The following is an 18,352-nucleotide window of genomic DNA, read 5'->3' as shown; positions in this document are numbered from 1 at the left end:
TAGTTTAGGTGAATAGATCAACTAAATTAGTTTCCGACATTGATTATAAATAATTTTCAAGATCTTTTGTTAACAATAGCCCAAGTTCTAGTTCCTAACCTGCTGCTTCTGAATAATATATTTATTAATTTTTCTTTATTGAAATTAACTCAACGCGCCGAGTCAATTCCGTAGAGTTTTGGTATGGCCTGCACTACTTAAAGGAAAACGAGGAAACTAGGATTATGTAAAGTAGGTGTAGGTCCTATGTGCGAAACGGCGTAGGGCCCAGGGTCTACTTGGTTAATCTACAACAATAGTTTACCTTAAGTGGCCTATTTGGTTAATATTGTCTAAATTTTATCCATTATTTGTCCTTTTGGAATTATAAAACTAGGTGGTGTTGTCGTATGTAGTATACTGTATTGAGGTTAGGGACCAAAAGATTAAAATAAGATAGATTAATATTATAATATCTACTTTTGGTATGCCAATTTTGTTAATAAACACGCAAAAGTCGATAGAAATGTTGAGTACATAGTGTTTAAACAAATTTGCTCATTCTCATAAATTAACATGCAAAAAAACAACACAAAAGTTTTTAACACGATTTTTCTTTAAACCAATAAATGAAGATAGACATTAAAAAATATATATATATATATATATATATATATATATATATATATTCGTGTAGTCTCCCTCTTTTCATTACTTCGGGCTATTAAAAAAGGCCCAATCAGATCCCTTACGTAGCGGCCCAGACAGCAACGCAAAACAGAGGCAAGGAAGGAAAACCATAAACGGGATGGTGATTGCATTGGAGCAACAAGATAAGCTTATCCACCACTCATTAGAGGAGAGAGAGCCACGTAGGACAGAGATAAAATGACAATGGTCACCTGAAATCCGAAATCTCCCACCTCTCGTTTAACTTCTCTAAATCACTCCCACCACACCAATTCACAGCCTTTTCTTATCTAAAAGACCATATTCCCTCCCTCCCCACATTCACAACCCAACACGCCGAGACACTCGTAAACACACACACACACACACACAAACACACACACATAAGCCGAGAAGCAATACAATGGCGGCAACAACATCGGCGGTGTGTATGGCGATGCCATTGACGAGCGCGGGGCAGAAGAAGACCGCCGCGATGGGGTCGGAGGCGTTCCTGAGGCCGTCGCCGGTGAGACGGTCGGTGTCGGTGAGATCGGGGCCGAGCGTGGAGATCAGGGCGTCGTCGATCAAGGAGAAGGCGGCGGCGGGGCTGGCCGCGGGGCTTATGACGGCCTCCGTGCTCGTCCCTCAGGTGGCCGACGCCGCCGACGGAGCATTGTCACCTTCCCTCAAGAACTTCCTGCTCAGCATCGTCGCCGGAGGCGTCGTCTTGACTGCCATTGTCGGAGCCGTCATCGGCGTCTCCAACTTCGACCCCGTCAAGAGGGCCTAAAACCCTCTCACTCACACCATGTGCCATCTCTTCTTGCTTCCAAATATTGTTGTAATCTACTTGTTGTGTAATGGCGGTGTTTCTTTCTTCTATTTCGGTGGTGTATAATTTATCTCGTGTGTTTTACTGTTATCCTCGTCTCGTTTATTGCTCAAACTTCATAAAATGGTTCTACAATTGAATGTTCTTAAACATTTAAGGAAATACCTGGAAAGAAGTTACAGCTTTCATAAAATGCTCTACACAGACAGAGCCTGCAAACACAAAATTCATATAATACTATAACTGAAGACTAATGGGCTACTTAGAGGGCGGCGGCTTCGTCATCAAATCAAGCATGTACTTGCTTTCTGTGGTGTAGTTCACATTGTCGGCCTTCACTATTGTGATCTTCACTCTCTGCTCGTCGCCGTATATTTCCTCTTTGATTTTGAGCCTGAAGAGATACTGGTTGAAAACACGGCTACGAACGATGTCAGCGAATCTTGCTTCGTCCTGCTCTTCGTACTTCAGCTGGTACAACTCTTTGGCTGAGCAGCCCAAGATCTCCGCCCCAGATTCTTGAAAAGCCGTCACCCAAGTCAATCCAGTGTGGTCTTGGATTTGAGCTTGAAGAAGATATCTGTAGTCACACTCTTCGAATTCCTGATTGCATCTGTCACACTGCCACCTATCTCCGGACCTTGTCGCTTTTTTACTGCACTGCCTATCTCCGATCATCAGCGGACAAGCCGTGTAACAGAACGAGTCTGTTTTGATGAAGCTTATGGTCGCCTTCACGGTGATCCAGTCTGGCTTCTCCGACCGCCCGAGACCTTCATCCTTGATTTGAGAGAGAGTTTTTCTAATTTCGTTCTTAGGCGCTCCGGGTACCATGTCTTTAGAGATGGACTGCGAAGCAGCGTCCTTTCCCACACGATCAAACCACTCTCTCAGGCTATGAGCCTCAGGGAAATCTGGGTTGATGAAGAGTTGAGTGGCAGAAATCGAACCTATCGATTTCCCACTGAAGTCGCTAACCTTCCCGGCTTTAACAGCTAACACTGGACAAAATCCCGAATCAAACATTTCTTGCAGCTTTTGACCTTCCCGGTTGCAAAACTCTCCCCACAGGGTCAGCTCCACACTCTTGCCGGACCAATCCTTAAGACTCAGAACTCTTCTCTGAGTTTCTATCCCATTCTTTCTCATGACAGGAACTGAAGGGTTCACCGATATCACGATACCGATGACATCAAAAATGGAATTGGTTTCTGCAGCTTCAATATCACTGATCGGCCTAAATGTAAAATGCTGTCTCGGTATGGAACCATCTTCATCAGGACAAAGCTCCACGGTTGAAGTTGCCTCCAGGAATATTTCCCATTCGTTCTTAAGATGGTTAAAGTTCTTCTGAGCAGGTTTTAGGCTACCTTTGGAGACCAAGTAAACTCCACCGACCTCTATAGTCTCGTAAAAGCGGTCAACAACCGCGTTGAAGCATGTCACCCGAATTTCCCCTCCGTCGGAATCGAGGAGGTCAAAGGAAAACACCTTTCCGTCTCCCCGAGCGTTATTATACCGACGCAGATCGCCTTTTGCTGTCACTCTGGCTTTGATAGCCCACCTGCCTTGATATGGATTCAGCGCAGAGATGGGAATGATACGCGAGGGAGCCTCGTTCCTCGCAACAGCTCCATGATTTTTGTAACTCGGTGGCGGTTGGTACGGAGGTTGAACAACGGGCCTGAAACTCTGCACATTGGCAGTGGTGTTTGGGGCTGGTGCTCGCAAGTGATTATTGTTGGAAAACCTTGTTGGCTGTTGCTGTAGACTAGCATTGGGCTTGGTACTCTGACTCGTCAAGTCACTCTCACAAAGCATCTTTGGATTCCCAATTATGTCACAGTCCAGTACAATAGTCTCCAACCGAAGCACAATAATAATCCTGTAAAATTAAATTTCGTTAACTAACTATACAGTTATGATTCTTTTAATGAAGGAATTAAAACCAGTAACACGACGATCGGTAACAACCACATAGATTCGTCCAAAAGATAATCGAACCTTTCACTCGCTGCAAGCAAGACTTGTAGTAGAGAATCACAAGATATAAATCAGAGGATATTGAACATGTACTAAAAAGTTTCAATCACAGAACATAAAACTTCAATGGACCGCTTTGCTTATTAACTTTACTAGATCTCTGTCCAAAATGCAAGTTCTCTGTAATTTAGATTACAACAATGACTACGAGACTTTAGCTAACCAGAATAACACATAACTCTCATCATTTCTTACTTTAAAAATAAATTCACATTTTAATCCTTATTCCAAGCACACATTCTCTAAGACAAAATAGAAAATTAAAATCAACAGTAAATCACCAGAACCACAAACACAAACAACACTGAAACCATTACGCATTTACCAGATGTTATAGCAGTACTCGAAATTTATCAAGCTAATTTGGAAACAAAAACCATATACGCGCGCGCGCGAGAGAGAGAGAGAGAGAGAGAGAGAGAGAGACTGACTTGCGATTCTGGACGGTGCTACACATATACTCGCTGAGCTGTACGATAGAACCTTTCTTGACGAGGCCCGTCTTGACTCGGTCGTTGAGCTGAGTCGCAAGCATGGCGCTCTGAGCCGACTCGCCATCGGAGATCACAAATCGGTACCTATCCTGACTTCCGATGAGCCTGATGTCGACGATCTGAACCAGCGGTTTAGTGTTCACGTCGCCGCCGAGTATAGCTGCGACCGCGTTCGGCGTCAGGTGAACTGCCATTCTCCGTCCTAGCCTCCGGCTGAAACCCTAAGACCGCAATATGTATGGTACAGAAAAATAGATCTGGTTATGAGGCGTCTGTGGTTTGGATGGTTCGGATTCAGTTTGAACGATAAGGACGAAACTAGAAGCTCTAGGGATTGGAAATGGCGGGGAGCGAGTGAGGGCCGTGCTGTAGAAGATAACCGGTTATAAAATGAGGGAATTTTCGAATTTTATATGCCACTTTTTTTTTCATTTATCTATTTTCATTCGGGGACGATGTTAATCGTCATGATGATGAGACTCGTGACGGATAATAGGTGCCCAACCTGTAAAATGTAAAAATCATACTTTAAATAAATAAATAAAAATTAACTGTTTGGATTAAACTAGACTAAAAAAATACTATAGCTCGTTTATTTGTAAAATGACCATAATGTCTGCCACGAACAAGCTAAAATTGGACCAAGAGGAGCAATATAGGCATATCGGAAATGCTTTTCAACACGTCTCACGATGTTGAACGATCCACTCACAACGCGACACGTGGCACTGAACATCCACGTGTCGCGTTGTGAGTGGATCGTTCAACATCGTTAGTCGTGTTGAATAGCATTACTCATAGGCATATAGAACAATACCTAAAGAATAGTGAAAAATACCTCCGACTCTGGATTTCCTCCCATTCTCGACAATGGCCGTATCCACGCTAATAATTGGCATATCGTGATCGAAGGGTTCCACCAAGTGCAATAGGTAATTTTTGGCTAGCTCGCATCATGTCTTCATTCGCTCTTTGGAAATAGTCTACAAACCCGATCGAACAAGAAAAGATATTGGTCGGAGTTCCACCAAAATGTGTGGAACATATTGTTGCATTGGATCCATGTGCATTTCACGTCAACAACACAAAGAGCTCGATATCATGTGAGGATAAAAGTGAGTTAATGTGAATAATGAGATCAAATGTCTCCTCGTTATAGCTTTCTTTATCATTTTTCACCACTCAAGTAGGGCTGTACAAAACCGAACCGAAAATCGGATAAAACCGATATCCAAACCGAACCGAAACCAAAATTTGGAGCCACGTCAGCTAACCGAAATTCGGATTTGGATAACCGATCCGGTTTACAAAACTGGACCGGATATCGGATTTGATTTCGGAAAAATCTGGATATCGATTATTTAACCGATTTTTTTAATTAAAAATAAGTATATATTAAAAAAAAAAAAAACTTGAATCTGGACAACTACTTTGATCTTTTGGGAAGGTGGAAGATTAATTCCATCAAGTATCCAAATTTGTCGCGTATGGCTAGAGATGTTCTTGCAGCTCCGATGTCAACAGTTGCTTCTGAATCGGCTTTCTCCACAAGTGGTCGTATTCTAGATCCTTTTCGAAGTTCTTTGTCTCCGAGAATGGTGGAAGCACTGATTTGCACTAAAAGTTGGTTGAGCACATACAAAGATCCTGTTGTATTGCGAGAATACATGGATGAAGTGGAAGCACTAAATGATTCTAAGCAAGTTGTTTCGGGTAAGATAATTAATTTGATATTTTATTTGACATATTCATTTGTAGTTTGTTTATTAAAACAAATTTATTTTAAATTTATGTCATTATTATTAACAGATGATAGTCAAGTTGTCATAGAAGAACAAACTTATCATATATCAACTCCTACTGCTACTACAACTTGATTATGTGATCTATAAAGGTAACATACAAATTCAATTGCTGTATGGTTTATTATGATCATTAGGGTTGTAATTTTAATTTTACGTTATGATATTTACATGAGGTAGTTGGAGACGAGTGTCCTTTTGAATTTTATTTGGTTTACCCAGTTTTAGATTATGTATTGTCATTTTGGAGTTTTATAAGAGTCGTTTGTACTCGTTTTTTGAATTTTTACAAACCGGATTTGGATTTTAGAAACTGGATATCTATTTTATAAAACTGGATATTAAACTGAATATGAAATTTTACAAACTGGATAACCGAATTTTAAAAATTGGATAATGGACTGGATACTGGATTTAAGAAACCAGATAACCGAATATTCGGATAACCGAATTTCGGTTTTAGACTAAATTGTACCGGATACTAGACCGAGTTTTTAAAAACCGAAAATTCGGATTCGGATACTAAAAATGTCAAAAACCGAACCGAACCGATCCAGTTTCACCCCTACACTCAAGTGTCTTTTAAACAATTATGGACACTCTTTGTATTCTCAAATGGCATGGTACAACGAGAAAATTACGCATAAACTTTCATCCTTCTTATCGCTAGGTTCCTGGAAGTGAGAATCCAATCATGCCTTGTTTTCCAACTGAAACTTAAAACTTGGGAAGGATTCGGAGTTTCCACGAGCTTTCTCACCAACGCTCTACAACACTAGTAGACGACGGTTTTGGCATCGAGAAGGTAAATCACTCGATAACAATTTTTTACTGATATTCTCCATCCTAAAAAAATGTCACATTATACGTCACTCGTAGGTGAGGAGAAATTGGGGATCTTCAACACCTCATTCAAATCACCATCACAAAGTAAATTCCGAAAAAAGACTCGCACTTCAATTGTCACTTTGAAGTTTGAAATCCGGAACCCTCATCCCTTGAAGAATATAATCGATCTCCTGACCCGACCTCTGGATATTGGCCCTCCTTTGAGGTCCTTCATCAATCACCATACGACCCTACAAGAGCTCCTTCCAAAGACTATGTTATATATGAATAACTAGACTTGAGGATACACAAGCCCCGAAAATTGCTTTCTTTGATAATCGGAGAAGCCAAGGAATCGGGTAATGAAGCACTCGCCACACACTCTTAGCCAAGAAAGCTTTATTGAACCATTAAAGTTTCGGAAAGCCCATACCTATTTCGCTTTACGTGCAAAAAATTTATCGTTTCCCATAATAATTTTTCCGATCTTTCTAATTGCTTCTCTACCAAAAGTTAACCGCCATTTTGTGGAGACATAAGACATCTAAGACTTTTTGGAAGTTTATAAGAACACATCACATGGAAAACAAAGTCCCTTTTAATACAGGATCTTGATCCAAACCTAATCCTTTATATACCTAAATATTTTTTTCAAGCTACCCGATCTTTATATACCTCTACATCCTTATTTGGCCTCATCGCTATAGGAAGCCCCAATTAGCAAACGCGACTGAAACTCACATTTTGAGACATAGCACTCACACTCAACTAAAGGCATTCGTTGGCATTAGCAGGAATTTGCTGGTTGAGTTTATTGAAATCTCAACGGCAAGATTAAGCTTAAAATCAATTACTTGGAAACTAAATGAGCTATCACATGACAGTACCTCGAGTCTTCTCTACAAGAATTGGCATTTCTCCTAGTCAATACAGTTTCCTTCGCTTCGAACGAGAGACCATTCCAACGAAATATATCACCATTGTTGTTAGCCATTTATACGACATCACTACTAGCTTAGGTGATTTACATAAACGACCACAGTAAACCAAAAATAAAACCCAAAACCATTACGACCAACCAGTCCACCTTCGAGGAAGCTAAAGAAAATAAGTTGTATTTCAAAAACTTCATAACCGTTAACCAGATGTGAAAAGTATTTTGCCAAGTCGTCTTAATTAACTAAGCATTTTACGCAGTCAAAATTTGAAGAGAATCTAATAAACAAAAATAATTCAGTACACAGAACAGAGATGGTGAGGGGACTTGGAAGCTCAGGCAACCGGAAGTTCAGTGTCAATGGCAGGCAAGACCGGTGCCTGAACGAGGTACTCTTCCTCTTCCTTAGGAGGGTGGATTGTGACAAGATCGGGCAGGGGAGTCATCGGCCCTTGCTTTCCCTTCGGGTCCCAGTCGAGCATTATCTTCACCTTGATTCCAAGGACACCCTATTCACACACAACAAATCACTAACAGAATACAAAAAGCATACATAGACGCCCATTAGGAATCAAAAGTACGAAGAACAAGAAAGTAACAAAACCTGTCTCAAGAGGACGTGTCTAACTGCAGCGTCAATGTACTCCTTAACAGGCTGACCGGAGGAGATCATGTATCCATCCTTGAATTTCATGGACTTTGCACGCTGTGCCCTGAGCTTTCCGCTCACGATCACCTCACAACCCTTAGCTCCGCTTTCCATGACGAATCTAAGAACTCCATAGCAAGCCCTGAGAAAAAAAAATAGAATCTTTAGTCAGACACAACCTCTAAACACCAACAGGCTTGATCTGAAAAAGGGCAACAGCATTGAAATATAAAAACATCTTCCAAGTAAAAGGGAACCTAATTAACAATTGTACTAACCCCAACCAAGAAAGTAAAGACAAGTCTTTATATCCTTTAGCTGGGTCAGGAGTAGCGTAATTGATATTGTCATCTTCCGACACAAATTTGGTACACAAGTAACCTATTTGCTTTATAGATGACATGTATCGGTACAGCATGGAAATACAAACAATTCAACAAACACAACAGCAATGCCACAGAATACTGCAATTAAAAAAGTAAAAGATCAGAGAACAGATAGTTGGTACATCTTACATAATGTTTATTCTCTTAAATGTTACTACATGAAACTTGAATCACTTCATATAGATCATTAGGAGCAACATCACTATTGTCAACTTCCGACACAAAGTAGGTAAGAGAACCCCAACTTGCTTTGTAGATGACATCGTATAGCATAACATATTACAAAATTATAGTACAACGAGTAAAAAGTTGCAGAAGATTGATCAGGGATCTTAATGAATGTCTACTCTCTTAAATGTTACTGCATGAAAGTTGAATTACTTCACATAGATCATTAAGGAGCAATGTCAGTATAGTCAACTTCCGACACAAAATAGGTAAGAGAACACCAATTTGCTTTGTAGATGACATTGTATAGCATAACATAATATAGAAAATGATTGTTAAATAGGTTAAAAATTGCGGAGAAGATTGATCTAGGATCTTAGTTAATGTCTATCCTCTCAAATATTACTGCATGAAATTTGAATTACTTCACATAGATCATTAAGGAGAATGTCCGTGTAGTCAACTTCCGACACAAAATAGGTAATGAACACCAATTTGCTTTGTAGATGACTGTCATAAAGCATAACGTACCAAGGCAGATGATAGTAGCATTGATTAAATTTGTGAGAAAATTAATCAGGAATCTAAATTTCTATCAGGGATCTTTTATGACCACATCATAGTTAAAGTACAAGTTAACTTTCTCTAAATCCAAACATGCAAAAAAAAAACACAGTAGCATCTCAAGAATTAATCAGAAAAAAAAAAGTTATGTGAATACATTAGATAAAGTAAAACTGAGCATAAGAGATAGTAGAAATATCTTAATAGGTGATAATCCTCTTATATATTACTTCATGAAAATTTAAATTACTTCATGTAGATCATGCCGGAGCAATGTCAGTATCGTCATCTTCCGACAGAAAGAAGGTAGAGCAACTTTGTAAATGACATTGTGCAACAGCGCAAACCTAATGATAGCCAATATATATCCTAAACCAAAACTCTATGAAATACCGAGTCACAACCACTAACAGACATTTTCAATAAGCAGATAACAGCCTAAGCTGACTACTTACAGTCCATAGCAAAGAAAAAAAATTGAGCTGAGATATCACACTAAAACAATCTCATAAGAGAAATGCAATAAAACAAGGAAATGTAAATTTAATATTAAGATTAAGATGATATACCTGCGGACAGCAAGACCACCTAGAAGCTTGTAACGAAGAGACTCGGCCTGAGCAATGGCACAGAGACCTCTGTTGTTGACCTTCTCAGCGTAAAGCTCAACGCTGTTCTCGGGGAACCTAAACCTCTTCTGCACTACAGAAGTCAGTTCCCTAATCCTCCTTCCTTTCTCACCTGCGAAATCAAATTCATTCCAACAAAAGTCAAAACACAGATCAACGGTTCGAATAAACTATTGAAATCCCTAAGTATGAGAGTTTACCGAGGACGTTCTGAGTCCTGGTGGCTCTGATGATGATCTCGGTGCGCATCGGCGTAACCCTAACCTCGACACCAGAGTAGCCATCTTCCGCAAGCTCCCTGGTCAGAACCTCGTTGAGCTCGGCGAAGAAAACTCCGTCGGCGACGAACTGAAATCAAAAGAACAATCTGCTTCAACAAAAGATGAAATGAATGCAACGAGGATTCAGACTTGGTGTTCGCGGTGAAAAAGCGACCTTCTTTTTTTTGCTCATCTGAGTCGCCATGATTGCAAGAGGAAACCGAAGAGGCGAGATCAGCAAGCAAGGTGGTGGCTGAAGGCGAGTGTACTCTGCAAACCCTAGGTCTCAAATTAAAGGCATTTGTGGGAGAAAATCTTGGTTTTATGTATTGCGTGGAGAGGGATCGGACGGCTTATATTTAGTTTGGGATTAGGTATTTGACGGCCAAGATTTTCTGGGCTCTCACTCTTTAACATTACTGAGCCGTTTCAGATTCGAGCCCAAAAACAGAAGATTGTTCTTGGCCCAATACCATTTCTCGCATGGGCCTCAACTAATACCCGGGGAGATGACCCCATAGCGTGGAAAATACCCGGGGAGATGACTTTAACTAATACCAATTTTGATAAGTTTGACTAGAATAGTAGCAATTATGTTTTTTTAATAATTTCATTTATAATTATAGACATGAAAATATACCGTTGTCATAAATTGTAGACTTACTAGTCTACAATTAACAACAATTATAGCTATATAATTCTACAGTTATTAGTAAAAATGTCCAAAAATATAATTATTATTATTTTAGTTCAAATTTTCAAAATTACTACTAATTGAGTTCATTTACCCAACTATCTTCTTTTAAAAGGAAAAATACATAACTATTTCATTTTCAAAACTTTTAATATATAACGGATTATATATTTTATTAATATTTTGACTGTGAATTGTTTCTAACAATGATAATTAATTATTTACATAATTTAGCATCATAAAAATACATCAATCTTCACATGGCAACGTCCGGGCATACCGCTCGTTAACTAATAAAATTGCCATGGAAAAAAGAAAATTGGTCAATTTTCGACTTTTATTGTTGATGTTTGAAAATTGGTCAGCAAAACTTTTGATTCAAGTGACCTGCACAATGCTTAGATGATTAAAAAAAAAAATTCTTTCAAGAGTAAGTATCATTTAAAGGCAAAAGAAAATAACTGTGAAAAAAAAAAAAAAAAAAAAAAGACTATGGAAGATTATATAGTCAACTCGAATTACTATTTTGGTACCTTTATATATCTAATGAATTGACAACTATCGCAAAAGATTATAGTGATATAGGACTAGGAGGAAGAGATCCACGTGACTCACATAAACTCATAAAGATGTCAAAATAGCCGGATCGGACCGGGCCTAAAGAATAAGATCTTATGCCCAACCTAGTATCAAATCCTCGATCGAACTTGAAAAGACTTAAGTTGTGCCTCAAAAAGTCCAAATTATAATCATAAAAAATAATATATAAATATTTTTAAAAATTTTAAAAACACAATTTTAATCAAAACAACAAAAAGTGAGTAAAAACATTTAAATCATTAATATAAAATTAAATTTATATGTCAAAATTACTTTTTCTACGTAATTGAAAAAAATAAAATATTTATTTTATTTAAAAACAATTGGGCCCGACCGGACCTAATTAGGGTCGGGCCGGGTCCGGTTGAGCTTTTATGAGGGCCCATGTCGGGTCAGGCTTAGGGGCCTATGCGCTAGGCGCAGCCCAAGCCCTTCATGAAGTTCTGTTCGGCCCAACCCTTTTATGAAAAGAGTCAGATCGGCCCAAAGCCTCTAAAAAAGAGGGTCGGGCCTGTTAGCCAACGGACGGCCTGAATCCAATTGACAGCTTCTCCACATATCATCAAGGCATATTCAAGACCTTAGTTGAACAATAAAAGGTGCATTATTTTAGTTTGAGCAACGGTGGAGCGTTGTGATACAATATTTAATGATTGAGCCTTAGGTATAACCATCACCTCGTCATATACGTTTGACTTGATCGAGGCTACGGTTCATGACCATCACCCTGAGCCAACCTTGTCGGCTTCGTGTCGTAATCATCGACTAAGAGTTCATGATATATCTAATGTTTTTGCCTAAACAATATCCGAGATATTAATTCACATTTTTTTTGCTTTGATCGGATTCTTGAGGATAGCTACGACTTTAAATATGCTTCTACATCAGAGGATATAGATCTATGATATATTTAATACAAATGACAAGCAACTTCGTCTATCGAGCAACAAGATAAAAGTTTGATGAATCAACTAAATCCGGTAGTTGACGTTGTAAAGGGAATAGTACAATATGAGAAATTACATTGGCATGGGAGCTACAAGAAAAACATCTAACATTGATTAAAGTCTCATGGAAATAACTACAAAAAGCGGAGGATTTGAAAGCACATCCTTGACTTTTGTTTGTCCTTTTCGGCCCCGAAATGGCGAAAGCATTGCCTATTTTACATGATTTGAAAGAGGCTAGTTGTGGCGGTTGCACGAAGATCTTGATCTCATCCGATTGCTAGAAAGGTGATGAATCTCGTCAAGGCAAAGATCACATCGGCGAATGAAGTTAGGTATTGTAATTTTCGTCGTCCTCTGGTTTAGTCTTGAGTTTTGTCATTATGATATTGTGTTTCACCTATGTGGTGTAATAGTTTAGCCCATACATTTAGCAACAAAAATCTATACTATTTGATGTGGATGTATTTTGGAAATCTAAAATTTTCAATTATTGGCACTTGTTGTAATGAATTCGGTCCCTAGACCTTTGATTAAAAAATGAATTAATGACATTTTTTGTCCCTCGTATTTGACCACTTTAACATGTTGAAACTTTGTTAAAAAAAACTGTCATTTTGATCTTTTATGATAATCAAATTTTCAATTATAATCCTTCTGTTACTTTTAGTGTCAAAATAGACAGAAAATGCTTACGTGTCGAATAAAAAGAGTAAAGTTATTAAAATGCCCTTCTCATCTATATAATTTATTTGTTTTTAATTTTAAGTTTTGTTAAATAAAAAAGGAAGAGTTCAGTATTTGCCGCACACATACACACACACATTTACATATATACACAAACACACATACAGACAAATACAGATCGAATCCCTTCAGCCGATACAACAACCCAAACAAAAACCCTAGCGATGCCGATCATGGATTCTGGTCGATCTCCGTGGAGGCTCTGAAGCTGAGCGCGACACGTTTCCGCGGCGGCACAATCCGGCGTCGGTGGAGGAGCAGGAAAGGGAAGGGTCGCCGCTGAGTCCCATCTCCCGGAGCAAATGGCAGTGGCGCTCCGAGACGGATGAGGGCTGGGAGATCCAGACGTCGTACTCGGAGACTCGCATTGGAAACTATGGGATTGGGAAGTGGTTCCTCTCGGCATAATTCGGTGAATCCGAGACCAAACGAGAAGAATTAGATTCTCCTTCTTCTTCTTCTATTTCTTGTTCGTCGGAGGAGGGGGATGTGGAACAAGAGCAAAAAGACGAGGCAATGTGATCGAGGGATTCGTAGAAGCACTCGTCTTCGTCGTCCTCGTCCATTCCAGTCTTGCTCATCTCATCGAAATCAGCGACGGCGAAGGCACCACCGCTGTCCCCATCCCATCCGAGTCACAATGCTCGATCGCCACAGCCTGTTTCCATGGTCGCTCGATCAGAGGAGTTTTTGCTTTTTTTTGGGGGGGGGGGGGGGGGGGGGGAGGGGGGCTCGCGATCTATCAATGGTGGTTTGGTATGTTTCGATATGGATCGGAGTACAATGAACGTACTGAGAAAGAGAGTCGTTCGAGTCTCTCTCTCTGTGTGTGGGTTTTGGCGAAATCAGATCCTAGAGAGAGAGAGAGAGGAACGAAGCCGTATGTTGTGTTGTGTTTGTTTGCTGGTTTTGTGAAAGGTCTTTTTTTGGGTTGGGGTTTGAGTGATTCTTGGGACTAATCTGCAAGTTGAGTGTTTTTGGGTTCCAAATTTGTTTGCTGGTTTTGCATTTTGTGGATTTTAGATATACCTTATTATTGTGTGATACAAAAGGGATGGGATATTTGCAAGTGAAGTCATGGAGGATAAGGATTAGATTCAAGGGAACAATATGTATCGTAAGAAAATGAAAAAAGAAAAGAAAAGAAAATAAGAGAGAGAGAGAGAGAGAGATGGCTTTAGTTTTTTTTTTTTTTAATATAATGCTAATTTACTGCAATACCCTTCTTTAAATTAACACGTGACAGACACATGATCATTTTCCGCTTATTTTGACATAAAAAATAACAGAAGGGTTGTAAATGAAAATTTAACTATCATAAAGGATCAAAACGGCAGTTTTTTTAATGAGGTTTCAACTTGTTAAAGTGGTAGATGAGGGGCCAAAAATATAATTTATCCTTAAAAAAAACACGAGTGAAGATAAAAGGTGCGTTTTGTATATTTAATCCATAAAAACAAATATCGCATTTTTTTTGTCCATGAAACTTGGTGAAGATTGTCTACAATGTTTTCTGGCTCAGCAGCCTATTGTATCATACAACAATCTCCTATTTCTTTTCAACACTTTTACTATTTTGTTTTTGTTTGAATTTTATATTTATTTTTGGGAAACTAGTTTTTTTTTTTTTTTTGAAAAATGCGTTTTTCTCTTGTTTTGTTATGTTTTTTCTTTTATCAAAATTAGGTAAAAAAAAGTACATGAAGTTTAAATATGAACTACTTGGTGAATTTGGCCTAAAATAAACATTGGGTTGTGCTGAATAAAAAACATGAGTAATTTTTAAACAAGTACATATAATAGGATATGTGTATCAGATCTTATTCGTATTCATTATCATTCATAGTCTGATGAAATAATAAAGAGGTGTATAATGTTCCCTAAAAAGAAGTGACCATATAAATAATTAAAATGCTCGTGTACTTTTTATTTTTTTTATGACTAATTTGATGCCCAACTTGCAAGTTATACACTGCTCATAAAGCATCTATGACATTCACATCTAGACTTTTAGACGAGAAAATAATAAAATAAAATAAAAATAAATTACCAGGGTGGCATTTTAGTGGATATTTTCCAAAGGTGGTTGAGGGAGTTAATTTGACATGAAACTTCTGCAATTGAATCAAGCATGGACTTACCAACTAAAACTGCCACTTTTTTTTTTTTCAAAGAAAAGTATTGCTTGGTTGAAACTTGTGAATTCTCTATTAGAACCAAACATGTAATAATTAGTTTTTTATTTTACTTTTTTGCTTCGAATATAATACTTAGATACTAACTTGGACACTTATCTCCTTCAACTTCCAATTTAGACATATAATCTTGTTTAACTCTTAAATCAAACTAGCAAGGCACACATAAACCCGTGACTTTCTGCTCTCTTTTCTTTCCTCTCTCTCATAATTATTAAAATTAGGGAACACCATTCATTCTGTACAAGTCCTCATTGTTATTTGTTAGGGACATGCAAACTGAATTAAATGTATCGTATTCTTATCTTTGAATGGTCCTAGAGAGTAGAGATATTCTCAAGGTTTTTTTTTAGCTGAAAAGGGAAACAAGAGACGCGTCATTTTTTTTTTAACAAAATACACGAGTCATTTTGAATAATAGCGTTAAAGTTGAATTATGCTTTTGTATCACTATCATTAGTGGAAAACTTGATCACAGCATATCTCATATGCAATCACATCTATCACATTCTTGTTGTTGTTCCATGAAACTGCTATTTCACCAAATGCTATCGTAACATGGAAAGAATCTTATTGAGTATTGGTTGAAACTAAATAATTCTCTTTCAAACTATACTATTTAATGATAAGAAAATGCTATCGTTACATGGACAGAATATAAATAATTCTCGTTTAAAATAATATATCATATGCTTATCAAATTTCCATGTCACCAACATACTGCCATTATTGACGGATTATAATTATCGTACTGCACACTGATCTGAATTGATTCTTCGTGGCCGCGAAAAAATAATGCGTTTCTACTTAGAAAATAAAAAAAGTCTTTTGATATTTGTCTTATGTGCTAGATAAGTTTGCCAAAAAAAAAATTCCCAATGCAAGTATTGATATTTTTCAGATGAAATACACGCTCATTTTAAAAGGTAAAATCCGTAACTATTTCGATGTTCGATGTTTGTGGACCCATAATTGCTTTAAATCCTCACGTTTAAAATCATGAAAATTGTAACCAACTAGATCACTATAAACTTACTTGAGAATTTCATTCTAGCCGACGTTTTTTTTCCCTTTATATTTTGGCTTCCTTCTTGGCAATAAAAGAAATAGCAAAAGAAGGAGAGGTTTGATCGTTAGGTTTTCTTTTTTCAAATTGTTAAGTAGTTGAGTTTTTGCTTAATTTTTGCCTTGTTTATCTTTTGTTTCGATTAATTCTTTTTTTTTTATCACATATATTTTGTGGAAATGGGCGTGAAGCAATTTAAAGGGTACTACGGTCTTTTTTTCTTAGGTAATAAGATTGACTGGCTAATTAACCAAAATTATTCAAACAATGACTACTTTGTAATTTTAAGTTTTAAAATAGTTAGTTAGCTACGTTGCCCTAAAATTATTCATGTTTGAAGTCATTAGTGAAATATCTCGTGATCTAAATATTTTGACAAAATAAGCCTTGAGATTTACATAATATTTACTACATAAACTTTAATACTGCTTCATTTTTGTTGTCTTCCCTATATTAGTCGTCGACGAGTCTAAAAATGACCTCTGCGAAGACGAATTTTTGAAGCAAGGTTTAAAATACAGACGTTATACTTCGGTATACCGTCGGTATATAAAAAAATGGGAAGACTCAGTATAAAAACCCTTTATAATCCACTAAATACTGAAATGATGTCAGTATTTATTTTTAATTAACTAAAATAAATTGTCTTTTTATCATGGTTGTGGGCTATTGTTAAAATTATTGCTACATGTACAGTTGCATTCAAGCTTTCACCTGTATATGCGGTTATTTATTTTTTGCGCGCGTACATAAGTGACCGAAATTCTTTGTGCATATTATATACATTTAAAAAAAATAAATATACAATATATTAATAATTATATTTTGTTATACGATATTAGTCGGTAGACCTGTCGGTAAGCAATATATCAACGAAATATTGGTATTATCGGTAATCAGTGTTTATATTTTCGATATACCAATCGGTAGTCGATATATCAGTAAAATTAAAACTTCGGTATCGATATCGATATTTAATCCTTGGTTTGAAGTAAATATCAAATAAAATAAAATAAAAACTCTTTGTAATTTACAATATTCTCATAAGAAAATGAGAAATACAGTATTATAAGAAATAAGTTACGGAAATTATATATCTTACTCTTTGTAATTTTACACACAAAAAAAGTATTTTAGCTACCTAACCAAATTCAAATTTAATTTTAAGAAACCAGTCAACGTTTCATTTTTTTTTAGCAAATTAGTCATTTATCAAAATTAACGTATGTAAATGCTATGGAAAATCATATAAAATACTATTTGATTGATGAGGCCACAATAAGTCACATGATCAAATATGACTAGATTTTATACTTATATAAAATGTTGACTCTATTATAAATTTAACATTTTCAAGTAATAATATGTGGGATTGAAAAATAAATAAAAAAAATTTAAACAATTCATTTCAGCAATGTAGGCCTCTTCCACAACTAATATCAGGAAAAGAACTAGGCTGCCACACACAAGTGGGCCCACAAAAAATAAAGACATCTACACAATCAGAAAGAATAGGATTGGGAGATTGGACCCTAGTACCATTAAAATGGTCTAAATGTTTTTTTTTTTAAATAACTCAATGCTTTTCTACTAGAAAATAAGTACGATACCAAAAAAAAATACAAACATCACATCTTATTACCAAGAAGATAAAGATGTCAAGGTAAAAAAGACTCACAAGTCACAACTAGATTCGAATGAACATTTGTTATCACTCTAATTAAAAAAAAAATCGACCTAAGATCACTTAAACTCCATTAATTTTAGGATAATGTCCTTGTACATTCACAAATTGCATGACTACGTTGTATATTTCATAAAACTTCATCTAGATATAATTTATATTCCTTAAAAAAATCT

The 18,352-nt window shown here is 37.1% G+C and overlaps 3 protein-coding genes across 3 annotated transcripts; 1 reads left to right on the top strand and 2 right to left on the bottom strand.

Annotated features, from left to right (window-relative positions):
• Positions 1 to 866: 866 nt before the first annotated feature.
• On the top strand, positions 867 to 1,573 carry PSBX (photosystem II subunit X). The gene has a single exon (XM_089611465.1). The coding sequence runs from the start codon at positions 1,073 to 1,075 to the stop codon at positions 1,439 to 1,441; it is 369 nt and encodes a 122-aa protein (XP_089467591.1). The 5' UTR covers positions 867 to 1,072; the 3' UTR covers positions 1,442 to 1,573.
• RPA1A (replication protein A 1A) lies at positions 1,563 to 4,444 on the bottom strand. Its single transcript, XM_089611464.1, has 2 exons — positions 3,958 to 4,444; positions 1,563 to 3,368 (listed from the first exon to the last, which is right to left on the bottom strand). The coding sequence occupies exons 1-2, from the start codon at positions 4,212 to 4,214 to the stop codon at positions 1,742 to 1,744; spliced, it is 1,884 nt and encodes a 627-aa protein (XP_089467590.1). The 5' UTR covers positions 4,215 to 4,444; the 3' UTR covers positions 1,563 to 1,741.
• A 3,305-nt stretch (positions 4,445 to 7,749) lies between these two features.
• On the bottom strand, positions 7,750 to 10,565 carry LOC149400111 (small ribosomal subunit protein uS3x). The gene is made up of 5 exons (XM_089612085.1): positions 10,419 to 10,565; positions 10,184 to 10,331; positions 9,924 to 10,095; positions 8,192 to 8,378; positions 7,750 to 8,096 (listed from the first exon to the last, which is right to left on the bottom strand). Exons 1-5 carry the CDS (start codon positions 10,446 to 10,448, stop codon positions 7,923 to 7,925), a joined length of 711 nt encoding a protein of 236 aa, XP_089468211.1. The 5' UTR covers positions 10,449 to 10,565; the 3' UTR covers positions 7,750 to 7,922.
• Between the last annotated feature and the right edge of the window lie 7,787 nt (positions 10,566 to 18,352).

The sequence above is a fragment of the Urtica dioica genome, chromosome 4 (genome assembly GCF_054948205.1).
Source record: "Urtica dioica subsp. dioica isolate 48M chromosome 4, U.dioica_male_clone48M_v1_H2, whole genome shotgun sequence".
NCBI lineage: Eukaryota > Viridiplantae > Streptophyta > Magnoliopsida > Rosales > Urticaceae > Urtica > Urtica dioica.
This window is presented reverse-complemented; position numbering and strand designations above follow the sequence as displayed.

What these genes read in the sequence shown, in the direction of transcription:
- LOC149400111 (XM_089612085.1), bottom strand. Translation starts at nt 10,448, where the DNA reads ATGGCGACTCAGATGAGCAAAAAAAAGAAG. An exon ending in AGATGAGCAAAAAAAAGAAG is followed by an intron (nt 10,332 to 10,418) that starts GTCGCTTTTTCA and finishes TTTTGATTTCAG; the next exon opens with TTCGTCGCCGACGGAGTTTT. An exon ending in CAGGACTCAGAACGTCCTCG is followed by an intron (nt 10,096 to 10,183) that starts GTAAACTCTCAT and finishes TTGATTTCGCAG; the next exon opens with GTGAGAAAGGAAGGAGGATT.
- PSBX (XM_089611465.1), top strand. Translation starts at nt 1,073, where the DNA reads ATGGCGGCAACAACATCGGCGGTGTGTATGGCGATGCCATTGACGAGC.
- RPA1A (XM_089611464.1), bottom strand. Translation starts at nt 4,214, where the DNA reads ATGGCAGTTCACCTGACGCCGAACGCGGTCGCAGCTATACTCGGCGGC. An exon ending in AGCACCGTCCAGAATCGCAA is followed by an intron (nt 3,369 to 3,957) that starts GTCAGTCTCTCT and finishes TTAATTTTACAG; the next exon opens with GATTATTATTGTGCTTCGGT.